This window comes from Lycium ferocissimum, chromosome 8 (assembly GCF_029784015.1).
Source record: "Lycium ferocissimum isolate CSIRO_LF1 chromosome 8, AGI_CSIRO_Lferr_CH_V1, whole genome shotgun sequence".
NCBI classification, from domain to species: domain Eukaryota; kingdom Viridiplantae; phylum Streptophyta; class Magnoliopsida; order Solanales; family Solanaceae; genus Lycium; species Lycium ferocissimum.
In genome coordinates, this window is record NC_081349.1 from 27,079,122 (window position 1) to 27,099,966 (window position 20,845).

Consider the following 20,845-nt stretch of genomic DNA (forward strand, 5'->3'; position numbering starts at 1 on the left):
AACTAGCTCGGAGCTTGCTTTTGCAAGTAAAGAACACAATGGAACCTGAACAATCCCGTCATACCTAATATTACTAAGTTCGTTTCAACTAAGTTCATTTCAACATTATTGTAGGACCTATAGCTACAGTAAACATGAAGGCCATAACTTCATATTTTTATGATCCTCATAAAGTCACACTATAAGCAACTTAATTTTATCGTTAATCACTCTAACTGAATCTAGCTTCATCACACAAAAGAATCCACTCAATACCTAAAAAATTTATTCTTTTTTCACAACACACTAGTGTTACAATATGACGATCTTCCATCCCCAAAATGCACGCACACACTTTCTATCACATGTCCGTCAAACTTTTTAGGAAAAAAGACCATGTGCAATACAACAGAAGAAAATTCTATGGAAAATGTTTTCCCCAAAAAACAAACCATATTTTAAGTAACTTCTTGCTCGGTGTGATATATGACTGATACATTATAATATTAGCGGAATTCTCGCAAGGTAACTTTAAAAAAAAAAAAATAGTAAATACTAAACCAGGGATTTGAACCTGTATTTCTCTTATGTTAAGGGGATTCAAAAATCTGTAGTACATATAAAACAAATATTTTTTACCCTATTTAGGCGGTATAACTATTCGATGAGATCCCCTGTCCTGCATATGGAAAATCGTTTAATTGATTTACACATGTTCAGCAGAAATAATAGCGGAATGAAACATTGACTTGTAACAGAAATAGCAGATAGGAATTTTTTAAACAATTTTTACATCAAGCCCAAATTTCAAACCAATCCAAGATGTTATGTCAACCAAATGAAGATCAACATCAACTCTGTAGCCCCATTTTTTCACCAAAATAACGATTCCGTACAATCCCTTTACACATCACTCTCTTAATTTCAAGAATGTAGGCACATACATTTAAGGAAACCAACATCTACAATAGAGCAACTAACAAAGATTATGGTGGAGTGGTAAGTACTCCTTTATACCGAGGGTCTTTCACAAACAGCCTCTCTGCCCCCACAAAGGTAGCGGTAGGGTGCGCGTACATCCTATCCTCCCCATACACCACTTGTGGGATTACACTGGGTATGTTATTGTTGTTGGTAAGTACTCCTGGAAGCCAATGTGGGATTTTCTGGTGCGAATTTAGATTTAATAGGATCCTAACGGGGATACCGAACACCGGGTAGATAACAACAAAACATCTAAAACATAGCAAGAGAATGAACATAGAACCATACTTCTGAGATTAAAATACATGCAAAAAGTAAAGAAATGTTTGAAGAAAAAACACATTCTAAGATTACAATACCTAAAGATTACTGATGATGGAAGGTCCAAAAAGATGAGTAAGCCTTTCTCTCAGTCGTTGTCAAAAACCCTTATTATGCTTATATCTCTCTTCAGCTGTTGGCACTATTTGTACATGTCAAGTCTTTAATTTCAATTCATCATTGTGTTGAACCAAACTGACTACATAAGGGCTATGGGCTCGAAGGGGTGGAATGAGATTTGTAAAAATATGGAAAAGATTATTGGGCCGACTAAAATGTTTTTTTTTTTTTTTTTTTGTGCGGATTGTCCTTCAAATGCATTGGTCTTTATTTTTTGAAAAATTAATTATTTTTAAAATCCGTGGTCTTTAATTTTTTCTCCCGCTACTTATTTAATGAAAATATCCAGGATTTTTGAAAAAAAAAATTTTCGTAACATTTTTATTTTCTAGAACTGAACTTTTGTCTCGCGTTTGGGGGACATAAATTCTATAGGATTAAGTTATGCGACATAAGTTGTGTTTTTTGTGTGGATGTTATGATACATATACCGAAGTTAAAAACGTAAACTATGAAAAACACATTCTAAGATTAAATCTAAAATTATGCTATTTTTCATATTATGTTATTATGCGTTAAAAGTTCTCTTCAGCTGTTGGCATAATTTGTACATGTCAATATTATGATACATATGTTTTTGAAGCTATACGTAAATTATGCCGAGCAAAATCTAAATTATGATGCACCAAAAATGCTGAAGGCCAAAAGTTAAAAGACCGCAAATTAAAGACCACCCAGGAATAGGGGCACTTGTGTGAATTACCGTATATAAATACCATTATGGATGTTTAAGAAACGTTTTATCCATCATATCATATAGAAAAGGTTGAGATTTTCACATATATAAGATGTATCTATGCATCTGAAGGATTAGTAGGCAACAAGAAGCATTTTAAAAGTTGTTCTTTTTGTGAAATAATTTGCTTCAAGTTAGAATTAATTTGAAAGAGTCTAATAGTCGAACGATCAATGGTCAAGGGAATTAATTTGAAAGAGTCTAATAGTCGTATGTTATCCGAAATTGTTCAGTCTTTCACTTTGTTAATTGTTATGCTTTTAGTTTATTCATATTCTTATGTTAACAAATCGTCTTTCTTTTGTCTATGTCGGTAACAAAGCTTCAACCCAAAATGGGTAAATTGCACTATTAAAGTTCTTCGAAAAAAAGAATTATATGTTATTCAAAATTATTCAACTTTTACTATAATACTCCATCTTATGTTCATTTTACAAAATGATACACTATTACAGTTCTTTAAAAATAGATTTTTCTTTTACTTGTTCATCTTAGCAAATCAAGAGAGTTTTACTACTTTTCCCCATGCTACCTTAGTATTAAATAACTATTACAAAGTATTAGTAGTCAAATTTAGAGTTTCAAAGCATCATTAATAAGATTAGTTTAATAAAATATACCCCTAATAAAAGCTTTGTTAAAAAGTGTGTTAAGTAAACATGGTTCAAGTAAAATGAAATGAAGTAAGTATAAAATTACTCCTAAACTAAAGCTCGGTTAGAAATCAAGCACAAAAATCAATACTCCTTTCATCTCAATTTATGGGACACTCTTTTCTCTTTAGTCAGTAATATAAAAAATGACACCTTTTCATATTTAGTAAAGAATTACTAATTTTAAACTTCCTATTTTATCCACAGAGGAATAGAATGATTTATAATCATATAAATATCTATCACTCATTTTAGTTTCAAAAGTCTTTCTTTTAATATTCTTAAACTCATTCCAAATCAAACACCCTAATATTTTAATTTTTTAAATATTTTTTGTTACATAGGGATAAGGGAACAGGAAATGAGAATGAAAATTACAATGTGGATTTAAAACCTCACTTTTAAAGTGTCTGGTAAACTTTTCCAAATCAAAAACCCTAATATTTTTTAAATATTTTTTTATATAAATTGAGAAAAGGAGAATTTTTTCCAAAGGCAACACTTTTCTCTTCCCCTTTATTATTCAAAGAAAAACCTCTTTCCCTAGGAACCAACGATTCCAGTTCTCTCTACCTGGTGGGGGTGACAAATCCAAAGAGTTAAAAAGAGGCAAAATTGGTTAACACTTGAAGACACATACAAATTAGTCCTCAGCTTCAAGACTAAAGTACACATAAGGGTATATTATTGTTTTTGATCTTCCAGTATCAGCAATATTAGGTCTTGATAACCTTAAGTTTCTGTTTCCCTATTCTCTTTAAATAAAAATCAAATCTTTCTCACTTGGGTGTTGTTAGTTTTATGAAACAAAGGCTGTATCCTCCTTTTTGTTACTGTTTTTTTAGATGTTGGTTTTCTTGAATCTTGGGTATGTAGAAAAACTGCTTTATTTGGTTGTTGTAAGCATTCTTGATTTGTTTGAAATTTGTCTTGATGTGAATTGCTTAAAATGTTTTCCAATGTAAGATTAAATTTCTGCTCTCTTTAAAAATCAAATATTTCTCATTTGGGTGGTGTTAGTTTATGAAACAAAGGCCTTATATTCCTTTTTGTTATTCTTTTTTAGTTGTTGGTTTTCTTGGGTATGTTGAAAAGCTGCTTTATTTGGTTGATTTAAGCATTTTTTATGCTTAATTTGGTTTATATAAGCATTTTTTATTTTTCTGAATCCTTGATGTGATTTGCTTAAAATGTTTTCCTATGTAAGCTAAATAGAATAAAATAGGTTTGTTTAGGGTTTAAGTCGTTTTCTCATTCAAACTATTTGCTACTTGTCTGAGCTGTTTGAAAGCCGAAGTATTTATGGAAATACTGGGGTTTCGAATCCCTCTCCATCCACAAGGTCATAAGTTCTCTCTTGTATAGACATAGCTATAGACAAGAACGAATCGGAGCGACTCGACTGATATGATAAATGGAGTGATAGTTTGTCTGTTTGTGTTATACTTAGTTAGGAGCTTGTCTCCCTTTCATTATCTTCCGCAGAGAAGACAGTAAAAGAGTTATACCCATTCTCATTACGAGAAAGGGTCACTGTTGTTGTATATGCTATAATATATGGTTTTAATTCTTACAAATTTGTGGGACATGTGATTTGTGTGTGTCCGCTTATATGGGGTTCGGGTGAATGGGGTATAGTTGTGTGAGTAAGTATAGGGCGGATGCTGAGTAATATTACCAGGAGCCCAGTACGTTCGAGGCGGCACATATAGATGTATGCAAAAATTCACTAAAATTGCAACAAATAGTAGTAAGTATGAACCCATAACTTTAAAAATCCAATGGGTTCTATACTAAAAACCTTAAATATAGAACCCTATAAGTTTTAAATCCTAAGCATGAATAACAAATATATGGACTAAAAACTATGTGTAAGTTTTTTGTAGGAAAAGTCTTGTTTGTCGGAGGAAGCTAGATCTAAAATTGGAGTTGTACCATCTAGAGTATTAGTATATAAAATCAAGTTAGTGTGTATAAGGATCATAGAAGTATCCGCCCTCCAACTTATAAAAATCATGTTTAGATGAACATATTAATGTAAGGTCTGATAGGATTTGCATATGTAAGGTGTAAATTGTAATAAAGCTACTAAGCTAAACTAGACTATTCAAATTTTAGTTGTAAAAATTACTAGCTTGATGTCAAAACTAGCCAAAACTGTGAAACAACTACTAAGCTGATTTTATGAGTGATTAACAAATATTTGATAATGATTTTTCCCTCATCTGTAACTGCAGATGTCAGTTGATGAAGCTTATTACAAGTAAAACATCATGTCATTCGTTCTTTCCTTTTCGCTTTTGATTTTCCCTTTTGAATAATGAATCTTAATAATTACTACATTCATGAAGTATAGATGAAAGGGGTTCTTGCTGTAGATTCAAGGATGTTATTAGGACTAAGATGAGTGGTTTCAGTTAGAATGCAGCCATTCTTTTTATCTTATTGTTATAGCGTGTTGACTAATATTGCGGATAACTGCTATGTGATCCCTGTTACTCTGTGCAGATAGTTTTGCCATTTTTTACCTTTGTATTATTGTGTATTTCATGCAGGTTCTTACTGGCTGTTATTGTTATATCATCATGCCTCCAAAGGGCATGAAGCGTGGTTCTCGAACTGTACCTCCCGATATAATTAGCAATCTTCCTGAAAATATAATAGATGCCATAATGATGCATTTGCCTTTACGAGATGCTGTGAGGACAAGCATCTTATCGAGGAAGTGGAGGTATAACTGGTGCAGACTTCCAGAGTTGACACTTGATCAAGCACTTTGGGAAATGACAGATAACGGAATATCCCCTACGATTAGATTTACAGACTTAATCTTCCACCTTTTGACCCTCCATGTCGGACCAATTTCCAAGTTTACACTCTCCATTGCTACTCTGGGGAACTGTCCCAAAATTGACAACTTGATCTGCTTCCTCTCTAGGAATGGCATTCAAAACCTTGTTCTTCAATTTCCAAAGGGTAACCTATACAAATTGCCTTCTTCATTTTTCTTGTGTTCGCAAATGAGACATTTGAGTCTCAATAATTGTTTATTAAATCCTCCCCCTGCTTTCAAAGGATTTGATAAGTTAGTTAGCCTGGAACTTTGTGAAGTCACAATTTCTTCCAAATATTTTGGAACTCTAATCTCTTGTTGCCCGTTGCTCGAGCAGTTGGTGCTGTACTCAAGTATCACAAACCACATTCAAATTACATCTCCCAAGTTGATATCCTTTGACTTCACGGGCCGTATAAACTTTATTTCTTTAAAAGATGTCCCTCTTCTCGCAAAACTTTCACTTGTAGATACCGGATATTCTGAGAAGGCAGGAAAATGTGGTATTGCCAAGTTTCTTGAGTCTTTTCCTGCTCTCGAGCATCTCCATTTGGATTATTATAGTCTCCGGGTAAATGTTCTCTTCGTGACTTCATTGTAGTGTATTTTAATTTATATCTTTTGTTGCCAAAAATATGTGGCTTTGATTCAGACTGCCTATTGCATTGTCTTTTCAGTTCTTTGCAGGTGAAGTACCAGAACAGCTCCCCTCTGCTCTTAACTGTCTTAAACGTCTTTGCCTATCCGATATTTCTCTAGATGAACTAGATGTGGCTTCATGTGCTCTTTGCTTGATAAAAAGCTCCCCCAATTTACAAGAAATCGAAATTGAGGTCCTACTTTCTTCTTTCTCTTATATATGTTCTTTCTGTATGTAATTGTTCTCTTAGTTTAAAGTTGATAAGCTTTTGTACTTTTGCAGGTGTATGATGAATGGGTTGAGCGAACGGCGGATGATGTTATCGATGCTATTCTAGAGCAAGTTGAAGGCTTATCAGATGTGACATTGAATCACCTCAGAGCTGTTAAGCTTACTGGTATAACAGGCACAGAACCCGAAATGGAACTTATCAAGTTTCTCTTAGCCAAGTCTCCGATTCTCAGTAGAATGCTAATCAAGCCCGGGCTTGGAGATGGATCTCCTGAAACAAGACTCGAGGTACTCGCAGAGATAACACAATTTCGTCGGGCATCACCTAAGGCAGAAGTTGTTTATAAACTTACATAGATTACTATCGAGAATATCACAATGCTGTTTAACTCTACTTGTCTTTTTGCAAGACCATGTTCTATTGAATATTCCTGTTTAATTTCTTCTTTATTCACTATTGAAGAATCTTTTAAAAAGGCAATCAACTGCATTTCAATTCTTTGACTATCCTTGTTGCACAATTCTGGTGGTTGACTTAGCGCAAAATCGTTCACAAAGCAAATAGAGAAGAAGATGTTCAATTACGATCCCCTTTAAATACTCCAAGTGTTTACCAACCCACCGAGCCAATGGGCAACAAGATATGAGAGAATACAGACTTGGAATCGCGATATCGCTCTGGTCACGCAAGGGTCGGGTGCCAATTCAGACTTGGAATCGCGATATCGCTCTGGTCACGCAAGGGTCGGGTGCCAATTCAGACTTGGAATCGCGATATCGCTCTGGTCACGCAAGGGTCGGGTGCCAATTCAGATCCACCAAACTTATGACATGAAGTAACGACTTTCATTTACATATTATAGAACTCTAAATTTACCAAGTAGTTGTATTAATACCAAATTCTACACTTAAGTGGAATGGAGTAGTACTAATTTTAACCTAGTACATTAGTAGTCACAGATACTAGGTGAGATTCTAATGAAATTACTAATGACGCAAATCCTGAATGACATTTATAGTCTTTTGTATATTTTTCATGCTCTTCTGTTTACATGATTTTTGGAGTGACCTTAGAGAAAGCAAATGGGAAGAAACATGATTTCACAATACAATACCTTATCGACATAAAATTGTTAAGAAAATGTTCCACGCACTTCGACTGTTCCACCCCGGTACATGCTACCTGCTACAGACATAAGTACCGGTCAGCTATGTTCATCAGTGCTTACCTATGGAAAAAAATCACTTCAACCTTTGTTTTTTTGTCTTTGCGGCGAGCTTCAAGGTTTTCATCTACTCATTAACTGTTAGGCCACACCCTTTACAACAACTATGCCTAAATCCCGAATAAGTCGGGGTCGATTATATGAGTTCTCACTTCTCCGGCATAACTCGTCTCTCCTCCCTTTGCTGCTGTAAAAACCATTAGCATTGGGATGATGAAAAAACAAACTAGTCAAAACATCCATCCACATACACTTATGTTCTCGAACTGGAATTCTGTCTGTTAGATCTCTATCATAAGGCAAGGCCAATATACAGCCATATAAAATTACAACATCCTGATTCATTTCTGTCTATTCACCTGAACTTGCAAAATTTTCTTAACCGAAGATCATGGTGCTATAAAAGACAAGTGTAGATACACAGGACTGTGATCTGGATAGTACTTATATAACTTTATAGACAACTTCTGCTTTAGGTAATGCCCACGGAAATTTTTATTAGCTCAGTGAGGAGCTTGAATCTTGTTTTAGGAGATTCTTGCCAGAGCTCGATTACCATTCTTACAAGCATTAAGAGACGTGGCTAATATAAGCTTAATCAGCATCATTGCAGGCTTTCTGCCCGTGATCTTTAACTCTAACCGCTCTGAGGTGATTCAATGGCACATCCGAGAAGCCTTAAACTTCATGAGATTCGAGAGCATGAATCTCATAGATAACAGATTAACATCACCCGCTTACCAAGACTTAAAGAGTTAAGATTGCTGGAGTTGGAAAATCTAAAAAAGATTGAAGTTTTCAAGTCTTCATTCAAGACTTGAGAGTAATATTGCTTAAAATTTGCATGGCTCTACCTTGTAGCACAATATAATTAAGACAGAGATTCGCACCATGGTGAGTTGATCACAAGTGAAGAATCAAACGGCAACAAAAATCTGAGTAAAATAACCAAAAATATGAATTCTGATACTAAATCCAACTTCATAGATCATTCAAGATGAGGCATCAAAACATCTAACAAGATTTAACTTATGTTCGCAAATTTCAAAACACAACCCTATGCTGCTGCATCCACCTTAACTAACATCTATTCATCTTGGCTTACAAAAACTTATGCTGGTATGATGGTCCAATAAACGACTAGAGACCAAACAGAATTGTTATCTAATCATAGTCAACTTCTGCTTTAGGTGATGCCCTCGGAAACTTTGTTATCTCTCTAAGTACTTTCAGTCTTGTTTCAGCAGATTCATTCCCAATCTTAGGCTGGATCACCATTCTCACAAGCATCGGAGACTTAGCTAATAGAAGCTTGACAAGCTCCATCTCGAGCTTTGTGCCTGCAATACCTTCAAGCTTAACAGACCTGAGGTGATTCCATGTCACATCTGAGAAGGTTGCAGGAATTTTATTGACAACATCATCGGGCACAGGAAGAGAGAATTTATCACCATAACCAATCTAAGAAAGACCAAGACAAATTAATCCATCTGAACTTAAATTGAAATGAACATAGCAAGTCACTACATACAAAGAACACATACAAAATAAAAAGACGCAAAAGAATTAAATTTCATTAGCACCTGCATTTGAATATCTTGTAAATGTGGGGAGCTTCTTATCAAGCAAAGAGCACATGAGAGCTCACGTAACTCATCCAGACAAATGATAGATAGGCAAAGACATTTAAGAAAATTAAGAGGAGAAGAAAGCTTTGCTCGTACGCCACCTGATCCTGCAGCCAAGAGCTAAAAAAGAAATGTTGAAAATCAGGATGACTCAAATCCCGAAAATTATACATGTATGAAAACGTATTACAGTGAAGTCAAGATGCAACATTTACCAGGGCACTAGAATAATCTAAGTGGAGATGCTCGAGAACAGGAAAAGACTCAAAATACTTGGCAAGATTAGGTTGTCCAGCCTTCACAGAAGTTTGTGTATCCACAAGTGAAAGTTTCAGAAGAAGAGGTGCTTTCTTTAGGGAAAGTAACTCTATATTGCCTGTGAACTCAAATGATTTCAACTTGGGAGCATTAATTTGAACATGGTTAAAAATACTTGAGATATGCAGCGCCAACTTCTCAAGCAACGGGCTCCAAGAGATTAAACTTCCAAGCAATTCGGATGAAATTGTGACTAAATACAATTCAAGGCTAACTAACTCATTAAATCCTTTGAAAGCAGGCGAAAGCTGAAATGAACAATTATGGAGACTCAGATGTCTCATTTGTGAACATGTGAAAAATGAAGAAGGCAATTTGTATGGGTTATCCTTCGGGAATTGAAGAACAAGATGTTGAATGCCATTTCTTGAGAGGAAAGATATCAGGTTGTCAACTTTAAGGTAATTGTCCATACTAGCAATGGAGAGGATAAACTTGATAATTGGTCTGACATGGAGAGCGAAAAGGTGGTAGATAATGTCTGTAAACCTAATTGCAAGGGGTATATATTTATTTGTTGTGTACCAAAGTGCTTTATCAAGCGTTAACACTGGAAGTCTGGACCAGTTACGCCTCCATTTCATCGATAAGATGCTTGTCCTCACAGCATCTCGAAAGGGCAAACGAATAAGAATATCATCAAGTACATTCTCAGGAAGGTTGCTAAGTAAATTCAGGAGGTAAGGTGCTACTACAATTTTTTTTGTCCTTAGGAAGCATCATATATGACAATGCTCTCCCCAACAAGAACCTGCAGACGATAAACAAGAATAAAAAGGTGAGGGATCTCCAAACCTATCTGGCTAAAATTGTTCTTCATACAGTCAAACTTATAACAGAAAGTGCTGGTGTGTTCTAATTGAATCTCGATAAACAAAAAGTGCCAGTTTCAAAAAGTGCTACATAAATCAGGACGGAGGGATCGGAATAGCGATTTAATAATGTGACATACAATGTTTGAAAATCAAAAAATAAAAAACATAAAATATTACAATTTAAACTAAGATAAGACACCTGATCTTGAATCCGACCCGTTTTACCTTTTTTTTTTGGTCGTTACACAAATAAGAAAAACTGATATGCAAAAAGTATACAGTTCCTTTACACCCAAAATTAAGCTCAGAAGCCAAACCTATATGCTAACTACTTTCCTATATATATTCTTCTTCAATACATTACATCTCTTAATTATATCCAAGAATTGCATTATTTGCAGAGGAATATTCAGATTGTTATTCTAAAGGAAAAAACAAATGAGCAGAAAAAGGAATCACATTACCTGTTGCTTCTATTGAGCAATTAAACTGACAATTAAGTGATTAACACGGATGACCATAAGCTTGGCTAGCAAGTACAAACATAGCAGAAAGTGAAAAATCATGTCACCTTTGGCATTACTACATAACTGTAGGTAAACATAATTATAGAAGCTATAGCTGCAACAAAAGCTGATTTCAGTTACTGAACTCATGATCATATCCAAAAAAGCTAGCTAACATCTATTAAAGTGTACATATAGAAAATGAGAAAAGAAAAGATGAGAAGCACTTGTTATAACGCTTACCAAGATCCAAAAATATGGAGTTTAACTTTTCTCTTGCTTGTGCTTAAGAAATTTTCAGATGTTAGGCACTCACTATTTGTAGTTTTCAAGTTAAGTAACTTTGCTTTTTAACTCTTTGGCTTCACCACTCTTTAATAATTCCCTCTTTTAAAGATTCAATAGCTATAATAGAACGTTTCAGTTCCCCTAGAAAAGAATGAGAATTAGATTTCCAATATCAAACTAACAATGTAATAAATGACCTCATTTGTATTCACACCTATCCTTAATTGAAAAAACAAAACTGTCATTTTTAAGGCTTACACTGCCAGTAATTAATTGTCCTGCTTTTCTATTTTTGATTTTGCTTATTCGACTACGTGAAAAGTATTTTGGGATACATTCTTGTCTAAAGAATATAATTCAAACTCCTCGGGATATGATTAACTTCCTATCAACTCTTACCACTCACTCCCTCCGTTCACTTTTACTTGTCCAGGATTCTAAAAATAGATTTTCACTTTTACTTATCACTTTTAGCATATCAACAGAAGACAATTTATTTTTTTCTGTTTTACTCTTAGTATTAATTACTTACTTCAAATCATTTTTTAAATCCAATAAAAATATGCATAAATTAATCTGGATATATTGGTAAATTATGTACTTCATTTATTATTTCTTAAATAGCGTGAAAAATCTAAAGTGGACAAGTAAAAGTGAACGGAGGGAGTATAATTTAAATAGTATACTGAACTCCAATTTTTACCTTAACAAATGTGTTTATATCAATTGTGCACCTAGGTTGGGATGGGAAGAGTAAAGACTGTAAAAGTCTTGTATTAAAATTGCTAATGTGAAGAATTACCAATGGCATTAAGTCGTTTCACATAATTTTCTTGCTTTCCTGTTAACATGATTTCATAGTGACTTTACCTGGGTAGATGATGTCTTGTTTCAAGGATTAGCGGGGAAGAGAAATCTGAACTTCCTCTTTGAATGGTACCTAAGTTCATTACCTTTTCCTTCCAGTAATTAAAATACCCTTCTGTAGTTGTACTTAAACAAAATATCATGAGAATTGCAACAAAAACGCGTTAAATGGCTAAATCAGAGTGTTACAGCCACTCTGTAAAAACATTGCTTCATATCTAGCAGTTGCTCTAAATTCGTTAATTAGATCAACTATAAGACATCAAAATTAAGATCCCGGCTGTTTTACAGCCAAAATAGCACGCGAACATACCCACAACATAACTTTACAATAAAAATCACTTTACTGAACAAGAACAAGCATGGAACATCAACACTGCATCAACAATTGTTTCAATCTATTAATTTCATGGTCTGTAAGACTCGTGAAGATTAAAAGATGACGTCAACTTCTGCTTTAGATGATGCAGCCTTAACTTTAGATAACCTATTGATTATTTTAGCTCTTGTAGATTCTCCAACAGGCCTGCAGAGCTTGATTAACATTTTCACCAGCACCGGAGATTTGGCTAAGAGAAGCTCCATAAGCTACATCTCAGGCTTTGAGCCTACAAAACCTTCCGACTTAACTTCTCTGAGGTGATTAAATGTCACATTTGAGAAATGTTCCACTTGAAGAGATTCAGGAGCAGGAACATCATCGTAAAAGCTAGCCACCTAGGAAACGTTAAAAAAAGCTCATCATTGTAAAAGCTCGCCACCTAGGAAACGTTAAAAAAAGCTCAAAGACCTTTATGACTGATGGAACAAGAGATTGTTGTTACACAAGAAGGATAACTTTAATATGATGTCAGTCTTTACCATTACTATAATAAAATAGGATCAAATATGACTCAATTGGGTCTAGATAAATGAAAATTTTAAACCTTATGAAGTAGGACAAAAACAAATGGTTTCCCTAAAGGATTTGGTGTATTATGTATGCGCCCTCTATTAGTCCAATTAATTAAAGACCTTCATTTTTTTTCCTTTTTGTTCTTCCCGTAAATTTGAAATTAAAGGAAATGACCTTAATCGACCTAGGAGGATGTAGATTGTCGATCATAGGTTGGTGTCCCGACTACTTAGCCATTCATACAGATGGCATTTTTTCACCAAGAATGAGGTTGATGGTCATCCAAGAAGGAGGTTGATTAGAGATCATGGGTTGATTAACAACCGAGAAGGAAGTTAATGATAGACCATGAAGTAGGTCGATTTATTGACTATAGGTTGATAATAGACCACAAAGGTGGTTTATAATACACCAAAAAGGAGGGCCGTTTATCGATAATAGGATGATAATCGATCACGAAGGTGGTTGAGTATTGACGATAGGTTGATAATCAACCGCGAAAAAGGTCGATAAATGACCAATAAAGAGAGTTGATTACAAACAATAGGTTGACATTCATCCAAAGGAGGTTGATTTTAATCGAAACAACAAGAGAACAAAATTAGATATCTTACCTCTTTTTTTATTCTTTAATGCAATAAAAGGGTCATCCACCTAATTGAAAAACTTTTTCCCAATTGAAGACTTAAAAGCGGTCATTAACCGGATCATCCTCTTGTATCTAGGATAAAACGGAAAAAACAAAACAAAGACTCCTTCAATTAAGTTGTGATAGATCTAGAAATTCAATATTTCTAAATATAAAATTGTTGCACTTGATAAAAGACCACATGGTTAACCCTGCACAACAAAAACTATATCCAACCTAGCTGTTAGTAGGATGACTAGGATGACGCTTGCAACTTTTAGGATATTTGATGGATGTTTTTTTGTTCAGTATGGTAGAACAAGAATGTATTTTAAGTTTAGGATGTAGTTGAGGAATGACCAAAAAATTGTACAAATGACTTTGATAACTTTATTGAATATAAGAAAAAAAAACCATTTAATCAAAAATAAATATTTGTGTAGCATGAAAAACAGGATAAACTCCGTATGATTGATCAAATAAGTACCATCCAACACATTAAAAAAGCTAAAAATGAAGTTGCATAGCAGTGCTGGCTAATGGAAGATTAATAATTTTGCACTAGTATATATCAAACTACAACATAACAGAGAATAAACAACCAAAGTTTTACTAACAACTTGCGACGGATAAAAAGGATCAATAGCACATATGAAGCTCACCAAGATCCAAAGATAAATACCTTCTGCATAGCTTTGCAGGCAACTTAATCCTATACTACCAGCAAGAGATGAGAATGAAATTGATTGGACAAATACTTGTAGTTCTTGCAGCACACAAAGTACTAGAGGGACTATGAGCTTATGTCTGAATAGACCCCCGAAAATATGTGAATTGACCCCTGAAAATATGTCTGAATAGCAGCTTAAAATCAAATTTGAAGATAAGTAACATACAGGTTTCACAACCCACATACAAATAAAACCACTGAAAATATGTCAGAATAGCAGCTAAAACGCATTATTTGTAATAGATCACTTAATTCAAAGCATCTTTTTTTTTTTCCCGGACATAACTAGTGAAGCGTTTCTTTGGCATCATCAAATTAAACACATGGTCAGACCAGAATATAGAAGTTTGTTGAGCATCCCAACTTCAGCAGAAATTTAAAGCTGCGACGGTGCTTGAATAGCACTACTACAGGGTCACATGGTGTCACTGCTATTGCCCTGCTCTATTCCCACAATATGGATGACATCAACCAAGAAGTTTTACTACGTACTGAAAAATAATGTCATATTTAGCATTACTAAGTGTACTTCAGAGCGAGAAGCCTTGGGTTGAGCCTTGTGAATGGAGTCATCTTTGGTAGGAAATACTTTATCCCCAAAGTGGGACTTCCGGCTCAGTCGACCTCTTTTTGGGTACCGGACACCGGGCGGAATAATAGTAATTATGTAACCAATAGCTGCACTAAATGCCAATACCAATTACTGAACGCATGCACATACCCAACAAAAGTATCTCATATAAAAGAGTACAGAAAAATAACATGAAGCCTTTGCTTCGTAAGCTAACATCTTCTAACAGAGAAGAAGATGAGAAACACAGATTAAGCTTAACAAGATCCAAAAAAATGGAATTAGCTGTTAGGCACTATTTATAGTTTTCCGGTCTTCAGTAAGTACTTTTTTAAATGAAATCATACTAAAGCATTACTGGTAGAGGATAGAACAAATGTCGATTGATCATAAACAATTCTGTAGACTAAGTAATAATCAGAAAGGAATTAGCAAAGATATACTGCAGAATCCTTCAATTATCAAGAAAAGCCATACATTTAAATGATCAAACATAAAGGTGATAGACAGGTTTCACAACCCGAAAACAAATAAAACTCCTGAAAATGTCTAAATAGCAACTCGAGTGCATCATCACTTCAAGGCATATACTAATAATTTCTTGCATATAGCTACTAGAATCATTTTCTTAGCATCAGCGAAACACATGGTCAAACTAGAATACAAAAATTTCTGGAGAATCGCAACTTCAGCAGAAATAGTACTCTATATCTGCTCAGTTGCTTTAGGGAGTACTTCTCCATCAGCTTAGCCAGGTCGAGGTTGAATTTCTTCTCCAGTGCCATCTCCTCTTCCCAGAGTTTGCGTTTTCTCTCTTCATGCGCTCTTACCAGACTTTCCTTCTCTTCCACAAATGCCTTCATTTCTTTTTCCTGGAGTTTGATAAATTTCTCAACTTTCCCTGCCCTGACTCGATAATCCTCTACGGTTGAGGAAGCATTTGCAGAATATTGTTTGAACATCTCATGCTTTTCCTGCTTAAATTTGTCCTCCTCAAGAATCCTGGCATCGTAAATCATTTTGAACTGATTCTTGAAAAATTGCTCTTGATACTCCATCTCTTCTTTGTTCTGTTCATAGTGCATCTTCGTTTTCAGCCTGATGATCTTGTTCTCTTCCACTGTCTGATGGTGCTTTTCATTCACCAGACTAAGAGTTTCTTCAAGAGCTTTAGCTTTCTTTTGGTTCTTAGCGGCTTTGTTCTTGAACCATACGAGCAGTTCATTATCCTCCGACATCTGCCTTGTTGGATTTCGAATAGTTTCATTATACGACTTCATCTCGAACTTCAACCTTGATTTCCCATGTGAATGCTGGTTGAAGTTGTCCATGTCTCTTTTCTCTGCCATGTAACCATAAAGCTTACGTATCCCCCCAGGATAAAAGTGAACTGGATTACATTCCCACGCGTCTCTATCTCTTCCTTCTTTAGAAAACTGCTCACTGAGATGCAAAGCCTCCATGTACCCCACGGCAGTGGCCTCAAAAACCAATACACTGATGCCACGATGGCCTCGTGGACCATATGAATGTCGAACATTCTTGATAGCAGCATAAATTTGAAACGTCGCGCGACTCGATTTCCCATTCCAATCCACCTGTTATTATAATCTTTCTCAAAAGCCGTGTTCATAATAATCACCATTGGTGGCCACACTATTTCCTTATCTTTGGATCCGATGCCGTCCCAACTTCCGTACATCTCACCTAGAGGTACAACAGAAGCTCCCCTCTGATGTAACTCCTCCTCCAAAAGTTGAGCGAGATCTCTGTGTAACTTAATCCTTGGTCCACCTTTCGTTTTTGTGTGGGACACCAAGGAGTGCAACCCTGTAAACCACGCAATTGCACCCGGACCACCTTTGCAGGCAGGGCAGTGCCATTGTCGTTCAGAATCATTAATCTCAGTAACAATCAAACTGTCAAGACATTCAAAAAGTTTCTTGAACCAACGACTTTTCTTGCGTGCCTCGTAGCTCATTTCTTTCACATCTGAGTGATCATCAAAGTCGGCATCACTCAGAAATTCATCTTCATCACTATCGTCATCAGGCAAATCCAATTCATCAGACTCATAGGCCTTAACATCATCATCAGGGACAGGGGAATTAGAAGATGATCCAACATTGTTACGGAATCCCAATTTCTGGATAATATCTGGATGACCCCAAGTACTATTCTTGTTTTCACACGATTCTGAAATGGGATTCTGAGGAATCCATGGCTTCTTCCTAGGACTGCTGCTTCCATCCTTGTTCTTGGACTTTCTAGCACACACAACCCATCCATCATTTTGTTCAGAGTTGAAGCCCAATTCTCCTACACCTACATTTATCTCATCAACTATACTTGTTTCAGAGATAGCTTTCTGCTTTGCTGATGAATCAGAAGACTTACAGGCACCTTTGTTGTTGGAACTCATATTTGGAAGAAATTAAAATGATGGGACAAATTCGTCGGAGAAGGAAAAGCGAGAGTATAACTTGCTGTTTCACTACTTTCGCTTATATAAAACTTTGGCTGCATCACTCTTAAATACAATGATTAATCGCCCAACTACTTCAAATCTTAGTTTACAAGAGCACAAATAGTAACAGATTAATTATGTAGAATTAAGAAAAGGAAGGTTATAAGATTTTGTGTATCTAAAGCTAGCGTTTGGTCGACGCTACATTTTCATAACGGTAATATACAGATCAGAGGCAAAAAAAAAAAAAAAAAAAAAAAAACAATATGTACAATAGATTAGAGAGGATTATCATAAACATTAGTCTCTAAATTGATTTTTTCCTTTCATGACGCACAAATTATGTAAACATCTAAAATTTCCTCTTAATTTTCTCATTTCTTTGACTCCTTTAAAAGTGACCTATTTTCACCTGATTAAAATTTATATTTTTGTTCAACAACCATATTGTTGATAAGAAACATTGTATTATCATATATTCACTTTCCTATTTAGCGTAAATATATGTGAATTCCATTATCTTTTCTTCAGAGTTTTACCTGATGTATTAGTTCACATCTTCCAAATTTATTTACTTCAACAGACATTAGTGACTACAGTGTCGTGAATACAACAAGGACAATAAGAACTTTGATTCAGCTTCAATCTTAGACAATAGTAACTGAAATAAGAAAATTTATACACTGCTGTAAAGTAAGGAGATTTGCAAGACTGATCCCCAAAGCAAATACTCAGAATGTATGCCCATCCAGTCTCACTTTTGTTCAACTACAAAAGAATGATCATGAACAATATATATAATTTGACAAATCGATAGGATTACAAGAAAGAGTAAAATGAAACAACGCAAAGACTGATGAATTTGCAAATTCAATATTAAGCTTAAAAATATAAAATCAATTCAGTTAATCAATAAGTCGTAATAGTCACTTGAGTCAGTCTAAGTGTACTTGATTTCTGCATTGGGGTATGCTTGATGATAGCTTATCAACTCCTTCGAAAGGTACTTTCTTTGATCTGTTCAATGACTATCCTCGCAAGTTTAAGAGAACTTGCAACGATGACTTTTATTAAGTACATTTCAGTCCTTGTCCCCTTGAATTTTCTTAACTTCACTGTTCGAATCATATTCAGAGCTTCACGCACTTGTTTTCTGTCTTCGACAAGTAATCAAACAGTTCCGTTGTATCTCATCAACCTAACAGAAAGAATCATACTGTACCAAATCAGTCAGCCTCCACTTCTGAAGATACATATATACATAGAATTGTACTTAGTGGCGAAGTCAAATTTTTTGTTAAGAATGTTCAAGATTTAATGAAATATGTACAGTAGAAATGTACCTATAAGTCAGAAATTTCAATACGGGTGTCAAGATTTAATATGTACAGTAGAAATGTACCTCCATCCCAATTTTTAATATACTTTTCTTTTTCATTTGTCCAAAATGAAGAAAGGATCTAACTTTAAACTGAATATTTTACCTTTATAATGAGAGTATTAGTTTATTGTCACACAAATATTTATGACTTGTTTTCGACTAAGGTTTAAATTTATTCATAAACTATCTACCGAGTTTTTTGACTGTTGAGATTCTTTAACTGCACATGACTCAAATAACACTCGAATAACAGAAGCTTGGCAAGCTGCATCTCAATGATTGAGCCACTAGTAAGTGTAAGCTTAATTTCCCTGAGATGATTGGTCGTCATATCTAAGGCAAGTTCCACTCGATGATATCGATGATCTGCTATCATTTTTACAATAAGCCTCCTAAGAAAAATTAACAATACTTAATTCTCTGAACCTTTTGATGATTTAAGTAGTATCAAAATAAAAAGCCAACAAGAAAGAGAGAGAAGAATACCTGAATTTCCATACCTTGTAAATATGGGAAGCTTCTTATCAAGCAAAGAACACATGATACCTCAGACAAGTCATACAGATCAGCATTTATGTAAACCTGTTTGACGGATTCGAGATTAAAGGGAAGCCTTGCTACCACTTCACCTGCTTCTGAAGCAAATAACTAGGAAGAATTTTTTTAAAAAAAATTAGGATGACGCAAAGCCCAAAAGGTTGAAAATGCGTCACAATATAGCATATTTTTGTGAACTCACAGGGTACCAAAAAAGATCGCACGTACCAGCTTGAGGTACCAATTTCATCCCGAAGCTCTAGGAATTTATCCTATGCAGGAAGAATGCAACTGATAAGCTCAGTTTGCTGCATATTCACACCTATATATTGGTCCTAAAGAGAATTACTACAATTTTGTAGAAACTTTCTCTGGGATGGTTAGGAATTGAAGTTACTAACAGAACTCCTTGGTTTGCAGACCCAAGAGGGTGGGAGGACTGGGAACTACTTACTGTATAATATGGAATGAAGCAGCTGTGTCAAAATATGTATGAAATATTGCTCAAAAAACAGACAATATGTGAGTTAAGTGGACTAATTAGTCATATCTACCTAAAAGGAAGACCTTGGTGGCACTACTCTCCTCAATCGACTGTTGTTGGCACTGGAAAAAAATATGCTCCATCAGAGGTAAATTTGCACAGAATGGGAAATATTCAATCAGTAGTGGATATATACCAATGGAGGAAGGGAAGTATGAAAGACTGGCCTTAAGTCAGGATTGTAATTGGTCTAATAGGGAAAAAGGCAAACAGGTTGAGTCTGGTCCTGTATTTTACATTGAGATAGAAATATTGGAGATAACACAACAAGTGATGCGCCAAATGACCTTTGGAGCGGATTAATTTGAGTGAAATGTATGTATATGCTTTATAATAAATATTGCACTCGTCTATATATGATCTGCTAGATGAATGTTTGAGCTCAACTAGCAGATTTGGACTAGGATCAATTAACTTGATGATTCTTATGAGGTACATCGAAAATCATAAACTAAATGTGCTTGCACTATTATTTGCTGAGTATCCTTCAAGTTCAAAGAGAGTGTCCACTTAGTCTTTAATTCTTGGTTAAAAAAGAGTGTCCACTTGGATTAGTTTTGAAGCAAAAACGTGTTATTAAAATCTCTATCAACAAGTTACGGTGATTGTCAGGATTTTTGGTGAAATCCCGATTAATCGTGTTTTCTATTTTCAATCACAAATGCTGAAAAGATCTTGATAATTCCAGTAATTTCAAAGCAAAGCAAGAAAGAGCTTCCAATATTTGGCGTCAATAGTTCATAAACAAGGATAGTTATAGCTTCTTCTTGCAAAAAAACCAAGAAGAAAGTATACAGACTAACACATTGGTTAACTTACCACATGAATGGCAAGCAAACATATATTGGTCAATATAATATCACAAATTTTGATCGCTAGCTTTGTAATATGCACGAGTGAACAAGAAATTGTTGTTACAAGGATTTGAAATTTGTGGGGTTCAATAT

General features: G+C 34.9%; 1 protein-coding gene and 2 pseudogenes across 1 annotated transcript; 1 reads left to right on the plus strand and 2 right to left on the minus strand.

Moving 5' to 3' along the window:
• Window positions 1–4,735: 4,735 nt before the first annotated feature.
• LOC132067765 (F-box/FBD/LRR-repeat protein At1g13570-like) lies at window positions 4,736–7,004 on the plus strand. The gene is made up of 3 exons (XM_059461081.1): window positions 4,736–6,197; window positions 6,304–6,459; window positions 6,549–7,004. The coding sequence occupies exons 1-3, from the start codon at window positions 5,343–5,345 to the stop codon at window positions 6,852–6,854; spliced, it is 1,317 nt and encodes a 438-aa protein (XP_059317064.1). The 5' UTR covers window positions 4,736–5,342; the 3' UTR covers window positions 6,855–7,004.
• A 1,732-nt stretch (window positions 7,005–8,736) lies between these two features.
• Window positions 8,737–11,088, minus strand: LOC132066771 (F-box/FBD/LRR-repeat protein At1g13570-like; annotated as a pseudogene).
• Window positions 11,089–15,619: 4,531 nt separating this feature from the next.
• Window positions 15,620–17,409, minus strand: LOC132066202 (protein SUPPRESSOR OF GENE SILENCING 3-like; annotated as a pseudogene).
• Between the last annotated feature and the right edge of the window lie 3,436 nt (window positions 17,410–20,845).